The sequence below is a fragment of the Temnothorax nylanderi genome, unplaced genomic scaffold (assembly GCF_030848795.1).
Source record: "Temnothorax nylanderi isolate EJ_2023f unplaced genomic scaffold, tnyl_v1.0 TNYL_tig0291_pilon, whole genome shotgun sequence".
NCBI lineage: Eukaryota > Metazoa > Arthropoda > Insecta > Hymenoptera > Formicidae > Temnothorax > Temnothorax nylanderi.
Window position 1 is genome coordinate 148,444 of NW_027249353.1, and position 14,786 is coordinate 163,229.

General features: G+C 41.4%; 1 protein-coding gene across 5 annotated transcripts in view; it reads right to left on the minus strand.

Moving 5' to 3' along the window:
- Dyl (transmembrane protein dusky-like) overlaps nt 1–14,786 on the minus strand; it is a 34,377-nt gene that overhangs the window by 9,080 nt on the left and 10,511 nt on the right. For 3 of the 5 annotated variants that reach the window (XM_071719391.1, XM_071719393.1, XM_071719390.1), the window contains one exon: nt 6,240–6,321. The exons of 1 other annotated variant lie outside the window; for it this stretch is intronic. In XM_071719391.1, coding sequence (XP_071575492.1) covers nt 6,240–6,305 — 66 coding nt within the window. In that variant the 5' untranslated portion in view covers nt 6,306–6,321. Of the gene's footprint in view, nt 1–6,239; nt 6,322–6,690; nt 7,288–14,786 lie in introns of those variants that run through there. One more of the 5 variants, XM_071719394.1, reaches the window with a different exon arrangement.

Genomic DNA, 14,786 nt, shown 5'->3' on the forward strand with positions numbered 1-14,786 from the left:
TGGTGGCGAAAAAGTAGGCCGGGTCAGTTAACGTAGACGGCCGCGGCGGTACCTACATGTCGCATATACGTTTCGATAAGGCTATTACGCGGAACGCTCGGCGGGGCATTGAAGTCGGGCACTGAAGTCGCGAAGCAATCGCGAAGAATTCAGCGACGTTGACTCACGTTCCCGCGAAATGATATAACCGCGGCGCTTTTCATTCGGCCACGTAACGATTCGTCGAGCGCGGCAATTTGCAAAACTAGAGATCTAATTGCATTCCAAGCATATAACGAAGCAATTCCCGTTAACCGTGACTTAGTTACGAATTAGCACCAAAAATTGAATGTTAATATAAATAATTATACGTGTATGTATGTAGCAGTGATGCGTATCGGTAATATAAAACTGGAACGACCGCGCCAGTGGCTTAGAGAAGTAGAAGGTAGAATATGATATATAATATATATAGAACGCTTATCTTTAAACAAGTAAAATGAAAGCCATTGATTGCTCTAGTTCAAGGTGCTAATATTATCTATATTATAATATTAACGGCGATTTATAAATCTGCAAACAATGAATTATTTCTACTATTATACTAGTTCTCTTTTCGTTAAATCGAGAATTTACTTTCGTCGAAGAGAATTGTGTCAAAAATTTAAAAAAATTAGGCAACTGGAGCGAAAACAAGATTATTTCGGGATCGAAGACGATAATGTGATTGCTCTTCTTGTCTGATTTAATTTTACAATAACGGTACTTTAAAGAAACAAAAGATCTGCATAGAGCGGGATAAATTGCATTCCAACGTTCTACGCGGATTCAACTTACAGATTGCCCGCTTTGGGTAATCCTGAAACCTAAATCGTCAATGTTTTTTCGAGGTATCGCGGGCGCGGGAAGACGATGATGAATCGCGCGATCTAATTAAGAGCGATTAATGCCGCGGCAATACACATGGCGCACAAAAGCGCGCGTGCGAACCAGGCTGAGAACCGCGGCGGGCGCGTGCACTTTCGCGGAATAAAACTCGTCGGCCGGGATTTTAATTAAAGAGGAACACCGCTGTGCGCGCGTCGGCACTATGAAACGGCGATGCATCAAGTGCGCGAAACGTTACGGCAGCAGCGTGGCGAATTCGGCGACGCGACGGTGCCGGTGACGAGCAATCACGCAACTTCTGCGCTAACTTTTATCCACGGTTAATCCCCGCAACGTTCATTCGCGTGTCGATGACTCTTCTCGCATGATTAAAATTTTATTCCGCAGCAATGCTGATTTAATCCCACGTAACTCCGCGGCGTTGGTAAAATGGTAGATTGATCGTAACAAGAGAGCATTGTAATTAAATAATTATACACAGTAAAAAATTTCGTGTTAAATTTAACACATTTTACATGTCAATTTATCCATTTTAATTTTTACGTTAATTTAACTGGCGACAAATACGTTGATAAATAACAAGTAATATATGAAAAATTAACACAAAATTGTAACATGGACCTATCGGCTATCTGAAAGCAAAGTTTATGTTAAATTAACATATTTATAATGTTAAATTTAATTAAAACAAAATGATATTCTTACATTAAATGTTATTCTTTCTTCTTTTCTTTGCTTACAGGAGACAAAATATCTTTTTATATTTATTTAATTTTAATTTTTCAAACTAACATCTAAAATTTCTTGCTCGAATTTTGGTCGTTTATAACCTTCCTTTAGTATTCTATAATTAAGTAGAAACTAAAAAGAGACGTTATAATATTATACTCTCTAAATCTGAATCAGTAAATAGTACTGCTGAATCAGTGACTATTCATCACTGATTCAGATTTAGAGAGTATGCATCTTTATAACAATTTAAATATAAATTTAAAATCTAAAGATTTATAGCACTACAAACTTGTTAGTAGATAAATAAAAAATATGAGTGTCTCATAAATAGGAAACGACAGAAATTAAAGCTTTTTGAATTGTTCACACACACACACAATATTTCTACAAAATGAAAATAATATATATTACAGTATCTGCGGAGAATTTTTTTTCGAAAACTGATAGTATGATCTTCTCAAACGCGAGAAAGATCCTATCAGACAAATAAAACGCAATTAAAATTACACAGTACAATGTAAAGCGGTATCTCGCGATTACAGAATCGTAATCGATGGTTAAACTGAAATGACATGGGGAAGACCGGTAACGATTTCAAATTACAAGATCGCTAAGCTAGCTGCCGGAACAAGCAATGGGAAGCTTCGTGGTCATCCACAAGATTGCACGTTGTTAAGAGTCAAATACAGAGAATGCTTCATTCCTATTCATTACGACTTGTCAATGGCAGTCTGACAAGGTCTAAGAGAGAGAAAACTTTTATTTCTATTCCATTATTTTTCAACTACATATTTTTAATCTAATTTTGTTGTGTTCCTGTGGAATTCTCGTATTTAAAAGATGTAAAATATTATATATATTATAACGTCGCAAATGGTAGGCAAATCAGAATTAAGAAAACACAATTTTTTTCGTTTCTGTCTATCGCTTTTTTGGAAACGGTGCAGCTACAATCGTATTAGTTTTCACACATCGCAATGTACTTCAGCACATATATCTTGGATTGCTTTCTATCTTATATCACGTATGGCATTAGAGGAAATAAGAACCTTGAGAAACAAGGATCGAAAATATCACGACTTTAATTCGCGCGGACTACAGAGTTAGGAAGGGTTATAGGGAGATGCATTAGTTTCTTTCTACGGATAAACCGTAGGAATTTTCATAGCCTTATTCAAAAGTTTATCATGAAAGTAACGATACCTTTAAAGATAGATCTTTGAAATTCCGTCGAAACTGTGAAAAGGGTTTATTGCCTCACAGTGATAGAAAAAGTCACTTTCGTTCGGAATTAACTCGATCATGCGTCATTAATATCCATTTCTACCAATGTAGATTAACTTTAATCTCGGTTTAACTTACTTTTTATTTTTTTTTAATTTTAGAAAAAGATAAAAAGTAAGTTAAACCGAGATTAAAGTTAAACTGCATTAGTAGAAATGGACATAAAAAATTAGTTTTGGGAAAAAGGAAAATATATTTTATTTCGGTAATATCCTGAAATTTTTTTAGTTAGCCTTATATTAAAACTTGTCTATTTATGAAATTAAAAAGTTGACTAATTAATTAGGAAGAATTATATCGTCACGTTTGTATGTGTTTCAAATCCGCTTTGTACGAGTTAATAATTGATAAATAAATAGAATATTTATTTAATCCGTAGAATTCGAAGCGCTCGGGCTAAATATGCGATACACGCAACGCAAACAATTGTGTGAATTTAAAACGAAACAGCCACAAAGGATTTTTCGAATAGCCTTGCCAAGATTCTTCTCAAGGAAACTGGCAATATTACTGATCGTCCGATACGAATGATATAAAACTGGCACCCACCTTGCACTACACCGCGTTATTCGGAATGAAGAAAGAGAGGGAAATAAATAGAGGAGGCAGCGGGAAAAAGAGAGAGACGAGAAAGATGATGCAGGTAAAAGAAAAAGCGTGAGAAGCGGAGAGAGGTGGGAGGACGAGAGGAAGGTAGCTGATGAACGATGAAGAGAGAGAAAGAAGAAGAAGTGAAGTATAGCGGGGAAACAGAAGAAGAGAGAGTACCGTCTAGAGAGTATAGTTGAAAGAGGGCATTGCGTCCGGCGCAGTGACCTACTATCTTCGGTTCGACGGCTCGGCTATGTAGTCAGCGCGGTTAGAGTGTGTGGCGTACACACGGATGAACATGCACGACAGGGGTATAACAGGTACGCGAGGCGTAAATGTGGATGCGCCCGGCCGCGTATTTCCTCCTACTTTATCTTCCGTCGTCCGCCGTCCGACGGCTGTGCATTCGGCGTTATTATATCGGCTGGTTATTCCGCTGTCACACGCTGCTGCGCGAAAGGAAACACGTAAATTATAGCGTGTTACACCCTCCCGCGGCGGCCCGCCCGACGCGGCTCACCGCGCGTCTCCGTTTGCTCGTCTTCTCTTCGATAAATCTCGAAATATCGAAGCCAATTACAAATTGCGACGGCCGCGGTTTACGCGCTAGTTTCCTCGCAAAACGCGACTCTCGTTCGGTTCTCACCCGCGTTTTCTCCCATCAGTTATTATGTTAAACGTCGTTACGCTCAACGTCTCTCTCCCCCCTTTTACGGTGTCTTGTTGCCGGGAACGACTGCCATGCATATAATGAGGGTAAATAATACAAGTAAACGAAACGAGCACAGAGATTTTGATCACCGTGGCCACGAAACGAAACGAATATGCAGAGATTTCTTTGTGTTTCAAAAATTAAGTATATGTCACTTGGCGCGAAGCTTGCCAGAGACGTTCTTTATTTTTTATCAGAGTTGATGCTAACACGAACTGTCACGATTAATTAAACTATTAATGCTCCGTGAAATCAATTTTTCACCCAGAAGCAGCGCGTAAAGAAATAGTGCCATAAAGATGAAAACCGCAAAGGAAGAGCGTTCACAAGAATACCAATAAAACACTTCAAAGAATACATACTAATCTCCTTTCTGTTTATATACTGCCCTTTTGACAAACGTGACCTACGTGAAGATAGAATATAAAAAATACACGATGTATATATAATTATTACAAGCAAAATCGCACGAAGTAATTGCCCTATCGTTGATAAGGATAACTTTTTTCAAAAATCACTAATTCAGTTCCCACGCGGAGAAGTGAATTCCCACGTAAGCAGAAACAATTACCAGACGATCATCAACATTCGTTAACGAACGTCCCCGCGAGCGTATCCGTATTTACCGATTATACGACGCGGTCAAGCCCGCTTCATTCAAGACTTTTGCCTCGGAAGGCATCGGCGCGGCGTCGCAGCGATATATGTGGCACAGGCAAGAGCCCGCGGCTACGGTGATTCCTCTTAAGCATTAACTTAACGTTGTGTTGATTCTCGGCCAGCGGCACGTGCACACGTCGCATAGCGGTCCCGGAGATACGCCGAACATCAATGAAGTATCACTTTTTGCCGGGGACCGGATGAATTTTTTAACGGTTACATCAGTTTTTTTAACGGTCGCCGAGATGTCGACCGTCCTCGAGTGTCTCCAAATTACTCCGGGATCGCTGATCCCTTACCAATTAGCGAATTTCTACGCGTTGGATGATGTCCCCTAATTTGGAGATGATAAGAGATTCGAGGATTCTTGGATAAGAGATTCGAGAATGCTTGGTAGAGGCGAAGTGAAGTTTTTCGATAAAAAGAAGAATGTCTTACGAGCTCGATAAATGCCGGGAATATTTGCGAATTCTTTCAGTTTGAAATATCACCGAGAAGAGTCGTTTATCCGGAAAATAAACGTCGCATAGAAATTCCCGTAATTATCTATTTATCAGCAAAATTCATTATATTGTCTACGATGTGTATGCGCCTCAACTCGACAGATTTAATCAATATTGAGAGCGTGCGAGGCCGACGTGTTGCAGGCTATAATTATGGGACGCTGGACACCGCGTCGCGCGCCGGTAATTCTATTTCTAAACGTAAAATAATTCGCAAAACGTCACAAAACGCGCACGATACAATGTACACACTACAGGTGCGTAAATAACTTCACCCATTTTGCGCGGCGCGGCATAACGGTTACCGTATTAACGACCTGTCTGTCACTTCGAAGGAGGGGGAGAGAATACTCGCTCTAACCGCGAGTAGTAATCTTCGTTGTTTCAACTGAGAATTATTGCGCAGTGAAATTACAATGTCGATCGTCGTGGCATGCAAATTTATACCGTGGGGTATTATGAACGGACGTATCGCGCGATGCACGTACACGGGAAGAATGCAGTGATCGGCCTCTCGCGGAGTTAGAAAATTGACAATGTGCTCTCGCGAGATTGATTCGATTTATTTGCGGGATGAATTCGCGAAATTCGCGTACATTGTACGTCAATCGTGTATACTCATTTATTTGGAAAAAAAGGAGATTAAATGAATAATTAAATAAATAAATTGAGGTGAGTAAATTATTAATTAACTGCACTGTTAAAGATTTGAAAGCTCTTTTATTCTTTCTATAAAGGACAAGCTGAGAAAAGGGATAAGAGAGAAAGAGTCAAAAGGCCGAAATTTTTATAACATATTGCTTCATGCCCAACTTATTTACAATTGTTGTTAATATACAAGAAAGCGATTTAATTCTATGATTAATTTTTGAGAAAGTAACTTGACTCACGGCCAATAGTAAGGGCAGCGATAAGAGAAAGGCCGTCTTCCGTATATTCCGCCACGTCCTCTCCATTATGTGCGTGTCCTCTCTGAAATAGAAAGAAAAAAAAACCTGAAAAATTGATGGCCACATTATCGTGAGCCTCGTAATCTATCGATCCCCAAAGAGGATAAATTTCCGAATAGTTTTTGGTTTCATCACTCATAACATAAGTACAGTGGTACGACGTTATTTGTTAAAATAGATGGACTTAGTAACATATACGGCATAAATAATGTCGATTAAATAAGATCTTGATAGTCATCGATTAAGAATGCAAGAGTGACAACGCGATCAAAGCATAATTGTCAATTTTATCGCCGGTCGGATGATCGCCGAGTGGCACATATATACTTGTCAATGACTGCACGAAAAACATTACGCAATGAACCGTCACATCTCAGAACACGGAACTTACAATTAGAGGTGTTCCCAAAATCTATTTAATCTTAAAAACAAATTTCCACTCGCGCAACACCGCGTGAAGTCACCATACACATCCTAGACCTTACAATCCCTCAAAGTATTCAATAATCACAATCGGCAACGACGAGAGGCAACTAAATTTTATTTCACGGTCCGCGATGTTCGCGTTGCTCGTCCGTTCGTTGAAATCCAAATTAACATCCCGTAATCCTGACATAATTCGCGACGAAGAATTCGCAAGTGCAACAAGTACCGGATCAACTCGTCATGACAATATCTCTCGCGAACATACGCGAATGCACGCGCGACTACGACAGCTCCTTGCGGAATGCGGAACCGCATTCGGGACCGGTCTTGCGGAAGAAGGACATTAATCGATGCACCTCGTTGCGTGTACTTCCGGTTCCTGGGGCGCCTCGTTCTACCCGAAGAAACCCGCGCGATCACTCGGACGATCCCCCCGCGAAAACCACCTGCTATTCCCCCTTTAACGAACCCACGAATGCACCGACCGCAACGGGAAGGCTCCGACAACTCGCGTCAGTTGGTCCTCATCGGGTCCTGCTGCGCGCTTGCTTTTTTTGCTTCCCTCGAGTCCTTTTTTATTTTTTTTATTTTTTTTTACTTTTTACCGTCGTGCTCTCGCCAGTGCGACCGCAAGGATTCGACGGGCCCAGAGGTGATTTTCCTGGCCGACGGGGATCGACTGAAGGTGCGAGCCACACTCGTCTCGGCCACGAGCCACGTCCCAGTGACCTACTGAAGATCTCGATCGCGCTCGTCCGTCGCCCCTCTCGCCCTCCCGCCTGAGCACACGACGTAAGGCCCAAACAGGCCCACCGTCGACGGCATTGCTCTCCCACCATCGCGCCCCACGATCGTTCCTACTCTTTTTTTTTTCGCTCGCGTTCCTCTCCCTCTTTCTCTCTTCCAAGAGCGGTAGGGACAGCTGAAAGACGGCACAGGTGAAAGACAGGCGCAGGAACGAGATATCCGCGTCACGCGTCTCAAGTTTTCAGTTAAAGAGAAAAAAAGGATTTTCGATGAAAAGGTTAAAATTAGAAACGCCGTAACGAGAAAGTGACGTAAGTGATGCGCGCTGCGATGTACAACGCTCTTCCACTGCGAATCGCGCGATAACGAGTTCTGCAGCAGCAACGCGTAACTCGCTTCCGTATGTAAACCGTAAGTAACCGGAGCGCGCGAAAGCCGCGCGAAGATTACGCACGAAATTTTGGAGCGTCCGCGCCGCGAGGGTACTCCAAATTCGTGCGACGCTAACGGGCGATGCAGCGACCATCGGTCTTTGGCGTCGCGGTAGGAGATCGAAAATTTCTTCGTCAACTTTTTTTTTCTAGACAGCGGAATTTCGGGACGCGAACCGTCCGTCGTCGCAACGGGGAGAGGAAGACGAAGCTGCTCTCGTCTGGAATACTCGGCTCGTGACTCGAATAACACGACGTATCGCGAGATCCCGATGGAAAGCGGAGCGTACGCCGTGCTGCGAACTGGCTCCAATTTCAAAAAATCGCACGGAGGAAATCGCGGAAGTCCCCCTCGTTGAAACGCTTCCCCCGTTTGAGAATTGAGTCACGACACACGAACGATTGCTGATCTTTCCTAAGTCCAATTTCGCGAATCGTCCTCCGGACGGCCGTCATATATCCGGCGTCGGGAGTAAAAGGCCGCGCGAGCAATGCACAAGATTTCGTAATACTCGCGCGGAATACGGAAGCGACTTGCGCCGCGCGTTTGTCGCAACTTCTTCAAAAACGGATTTTCCCTGGTAAAGGCCTTACTTATCTTGATTCGCGCGATTTCTAACTTTAGCTAAAAAAAAAATATCATCAAAAGTTGCGATACCGTTCAATAAATGATCGAACAAGTAGAACAAATGACCGATCACTTATGAATACTAGGACTGTTAGTCCTCGACAGCTTCGAAGTTAGCTTCGAAGCTTCGAAAACTATATTTGCGACATAATTGCAACATTAGAAATTTTATACGGATTTTGTCACATAATTTTATAAATGTGTGCCTATTGCGGTACTATTACTATTATATTAAATTAATAATTGTATAATTTTTTGATTCTTCGAAGCTCCGAAGTTCGAATATCGAAGCCTTCGGAGCAAATCACCAGCCCTAAATAATGAATACCCATCGGATATGTGCGCTTACCTCGCGGACTCGCGCATTCGCTCACTCGCATTATTCGGCGCTTTCGTTTTCATTTCTCGAAATCTTCCGCGAGAGCACTGCGCTCGCCTGCATTTGCGTAATGCCACGACCGATAAGAACGAAACTCGAAAGCCAACCAGACAGCAATGGGTCTGACCTAGATTTCTCACCCGCATGGTGCTAACTCGTCCATCCGGAAATGGCTTATGGTAGCCGGCGTACGCCGAGGGATAACGATACGGTAGATAATACGCGAAAGTGCGAGTGAACGCGTTCTCTTTTGCGGTAAGTACGCTCCTCTTTTTTTTTTCTTTTTCTCCAACGTTTGATTTCCCGAGCGCGAAGATTACGGTGCCGGCGCGTATATTTCCGGTAGGTGGATCCTCTCGTGCATTTTTATTCCGTCTCAGCACTTTTGAGGCTCATTCAATATCTTCTCGAAGACATTTTTATATTCTGTAATATCACATTTTATCGAACGTCATATGTCAAATTAAAGTAATTGAATTTCTAATAACGCGATGAGTGATGTGTTATCGAGATATATCGTATTAATATGTCACCAGAACGCAAATTCATTCTAATAATTTGACTTGGACGAAAAGTGCTCTTATAATTAGTACTGGCGTAATTCCACATCCGAGTGCGAGACCGTTATGACAGATGGAATTATAGCAGGTGGAATCTAATGACGTTATTTCATGTTGGATCATGTTTCACGCGTAGTTCCTTTCGAAGGATTAAATCGGTATTCGAAAATTCCTCTGTGGACGAGGTTGCACCCTCCCTTGGTTTTTTTTTTACTTAAAAGGGACGCCTGGGCCTTCATTCATCGAATTTTTTCACCCCGATTATTCTTTCCCTATTTCTAGCCATCCGGTTAGCCCTTTATCTCCGCCAGAGCGTACGAGGTCCCTTGTGCGTTTGATTGACGCCAAAAAGTAACCATACCGAATACACCGTATTAAAAGCTTCGAAAGTGTCGACGCGACTTGCCACGAAACGTTCGAGAAAAGAAAAAGATAATCCACAGACGGTTTCCGGCAAGTCACTGCGAAGCGACGCTTTGCTTCTTGGACCATCTGGTTTGGACGGCTCGCCCGTCGTGCTATCACGAGCTCGTACAAATTTAGTCGACACCCCGCTAAATCTTCATCGTCTGTTTGCGGGCAATAGTTACCCCGTCGCACACGATTCAGGCTAAATTCAATCAAGCAATTATATTAATACTTGAATTTCTTCGACTGAAAGTTGAATCAGAGACGCGACATTTCAGAGTCAACCGAACTAGCACGGATATTTAATGTGATTACAGCGAGATGTGTATTTTTGTAGCCTTAATCCTAAATGATTAATTTAACGACGATTATTTGACACGGAGAGCTTTTTCTGAATTATTGCTTTCTCATGATAAAATTATTTTATTTCTAATATAATATTTATCTATAACATTCACCAAAAATAATATTTATGATTCATAGATTTAATTGTTAAAAGCAATTTTAATATTTAAAATTCTTTAAGAATATATTTTCTTCAATCAAAATGTTATATTTTAACCTAAATCCTAAATCATTAATTTAACAATAATTATTTGACTCGGAGAGCTTTAGTCTGAATTATTTTCTTATTATAAAATTATTTTGTTTCTAATGGTAACACATTATTTATACATACCACCCATTTATTAAAAAATGATATTTATGCGTATATTTTATTGTAAAAAGCAATTTTGTATCTAAAATTTTTGAAAAATGTGTCCTCAATAATCAAGATGTTATTTTAGAAGAAAAGATTTCATATTTTCCACGTGTATAATTCTCGTATATATTATATTTCTAATAATATATCCCCAGGAGAAAGTCGGGCGTGATTATCATGGGCATCGCGTACAATGCACGTGAGCAACGAAACGAAAATTCGGACAGACTCGCTGATGTCCCAAAAAGGTGTATCGATAGAAAGGCGGGCTATTAAGAGAAAGCGGCCTCGAAAATTAATCACCGGGCTGACTTCGTGGTGTCCTATCGAAAATCGTGAGAGAGTCCAGCGAGACGATCTATTCCAAATACAAGCTAGACTCTAAGAATCTCGTTCCGGAGACCCAAATTCGCCGGTGTGACGAGGATCTTCCGCAGAGAAAAGGAGAGGACTGCCTACTTACGCGCGCTATAAAATCCGGTATTTACGTGTACTCCGGCATTTACATATGCATACAGACATAAGCGCCCGTGACTCTCGAGAAACCGTACAATCTGACAGTCCGAGGAATAGCCAAACGAAAAGAGATATTAAAGAAAGGAGGGGGGAGAGAGAAAGAGAGAAAGAAAGGACGACATTTGTATGTGGAATCTAAAAACGTACGCATGCGAGTGAAAGAATCCTGTTTTCAAGTATATGTGACGTAAAGACGGCGGTTCGCCGACGTAGAATCCAGATTCATAGCGGGTTTTTAATTTTAGAAAGCAATCCCCCGTGAAATGATAACCCGAGAAGTGATAAGCAAAGTATATAGCGCAGTATATGGTAGTATCATAGTAAATCAGGAATACTTTTCTTTCATTTTGTATAATTGGTAATACCATGTTACGTAGCTAAATATATATATATATATATATATCATTTATCTGATTACATATAATGAGGTTTCATCGCAAGATACGAGGGCACGAGGCGATAGATAGAAAAAGCAAAATGACAAAGATGCGATGAATTATATAAATGTGCTCGAAATAACACGAAAAACACGAGAAAGCGATCAGGTGTAGCTCGACCTCATTTCTTATCAGCGGCGCATAATTACTGTTGATTTCTTTTTGCTAATCAGAAGACTGATTACATAATCACGTCTAGTTGAGGGAAAAAAGAGACTTCCGCAAACATCACGCACTTTGCAATTTGCATACTTAATGCACGGTCAAATTTATTTCAATAACACTTTCGCGTAACAAAATCATTGTTAATCCACATGCACATTTAACAAAATGTTATGATTCTAATTCGCTTCCCTCATATCCTCAGTTCTAATCGATTCTCCCAATTTTCATTAACTTTCTCAACATATAGCTCAAATTACTTTTCGATATCATAATCAATGTTAACGTAGAAAATTCTTGGAATAGATAATAGAAGAATATATGTAATTGGTTGAATTGTGGTTTAAGTTTAAGCGAAGAGATGCTTAATCTGCCCACGCGTACGAACAATAAAATGTCCAAAGAGGAAACGGCGGAAACGCTCGTCTTACATATATCCCCGCGATGAAGAAAACACACTCTTACAACGGCCAAGTTACCTCGTTACGGAAATCAGATATCCGACGATGCGCGAGCACAGAGTCCCCTCCTTCCGCGTTATTATTTTACCGGGCCGGTGTGGTGCAACCCTTTGTTCGCCACATATGCGTGACAGGTGTGTGCTCGTGACGTAACAGCGGTACCGTTATACCGCGAGACACACACGCCAGGTGAAACCCTATAAGAATGTGACGCGACATGGAACACCATGAGACCGCCGCGCCGCGCCGTGCGCCAAATTCAGGCGCGTTCCCGTGAAAGTGACTCGAGTGGGAAGGCGGCTCCGCGCGATAAACCGCAACCGCGCGCGCGCGATCGAGATATTTATAGCGGTACTAGATTCTTTTTGCATACGTCATAATTCGCGAATCGTTCCTTCGAATCTCCAGCGGAGGAGCTGGGAAAGCGATGTACTTTCGAAGCGTCGTCGTTTAATTCTTCATTACTATGATTAAACTCTCGGATAGCATACTCACTGCTGCGATGACAATCTCAGTCTAACAAGTAAATTACAATTCACGTTGACTTATTTGAAAATAACGTCAATTATATATTTCACTTGCCTTTAAAAAATATAATTACGTATGTAAATTATAAAAGAATCATTTTCTTATGATTTATATATATATAAAGATACGAGTATCTATTAGAATTATATTCTAATAATTGGTAATAATTGGCAAAATTAAATTAATTTATAAATGGTAACTTTATCGATAGACTTCCTCGCTGTAATAATTTTAGTATAATTGAAATTCTCGTTCTTTCTCTCGATCGAGGTCAAATTAAATCAGTTATAGATGTTATTACTTGCCATTAAAAATAAAAAAATGTAATTACGTATGAAATTATATAAAAATCATTTCTTTCGTGATTTAAGAATATCTGTGCGTTATGTTCATAACTGATAACAATTGGTAAAGTTAAATTACTTTATAAATGATAGCTTTATCCACAGACTTAATCGTTGTAATAATTTTAGTAACGATTGAAATTTTCACACTGCATTAACTCTTTCCCTCGCTCGAGATCAACGTCATTAGATTCGAGAAGAGTTCGCCAAAATTCGCAGAGATATCTCTTACACACACACACACACAGACACAGTTGGCCGTTGGCCGACAAATGATTTCTAGATCCGTTCCGCTGAGCGCATGAAATTGCACTCCGGTGGCCTTTCTAAGAGCGCAGGAACTATTACGATGCGTTGTGAATTTCAACGGCTAACGAGCCCCGCCGCGATCGCATAATCGCGCCCAGAAAAGCGGAAAATCATGCCGCGACAAAAGGAACTTATGAAAACCATGGTAGAAAGCATAACGGACTGCCGCACGGCTAAGGGGATCAGAGGATAAAGTTCAATCGCCTCGCGTGGCATCCTTCGAAAATTATCACCCGCCTTCTTGCCCTCCCCCCTCCCAGCTAATCAACTTTATTAGCATTAATAGCTCGCGAGAGAGTTTCGGTGCAACGAGGATCTCGAGCTACTTGACCGTCGACTTCATTACTCGTTGGCAGATTAATCGAGATGCGTATCGATTTCGTTGGAGCGCGATGTGTTCGAGCATGACGTTTATCCCATCGTGGAGTTAGAGACGCGCGGTCTCATCCTCTCTCGCCTCTTTACGAACCGGCGCGCCGTGCCGCGTCGCATAGCAGATGGCCTCCCTCTACCTACGCGCGGCCTTATTCCTGACATAGAGCCGGAGAAGGAAGGACGCGCCTCTCCGCGAGGAGAGACGCCAGTACGCTGACACACTGACTCGCTACCCCACATACCCTTTTGCCTTTTCGACGTGTGCTCGCGCGAGACCGCGCGAGGCGCGAGTGGGGGAGATGAGAAGAGAGAGACAGTCAAAGAGGAAGCGATTTACCTCGCGCTCTTCTCTCCAGCGACGAAGAGAATCCGGCGATCGCGGTGTCGAAGAATTTTCGACGAAGCGCGTTTACCGAAAAGACAACACCAAAGACGTTCCAAACAAACGAAATTAATTAACGCGAGAGCAAGTTCCAAATTCAAAGAAAATATGTACAACCGTTGAGAAAGTCCAGCAGAAAGCTAATTATTTAAAAAACATTACTTATACCTGCTGCTTTACTTCCTTCTTTCTAAGGCCGGTATTCATAGTCGGATCTTATATTTAAGACCGTTTTAAGTACAATCTTAAGGTGTTATGAACCAATTACAGAGCCGTATTAGCATCTTAAGACACTACTTAAGACGGTCTTGAAATAAGAACCGACTACCAGCCTAACGGCCGGTTGTCCCACAATCTATTGGTAAAATAACTAATAGTTCATACATATGTCTTTATTTTTCCTTTAAATAAAACAAGGATAGACATATGATTTAACTATCAGTTAGTTTACCAACAGGTTGGAACAACCGGCCCTAAATAAAAAAATATCCAACATGGAGAAACGGAAATGTATCGCAGGTAGTTTTTAGCGGCGATTACGATGGGAGATATCGGGGCATCTGTTCGATAAGCACTGTCTCATCTGCCATCGTGTGCACCGGTCTTTACTTTCACCGTCAGAAAAGGGCGTAGCAATCGTTGTGTCCAACGAAACGTACGTACGCATATATCGCACCACTGGTTCATCAGA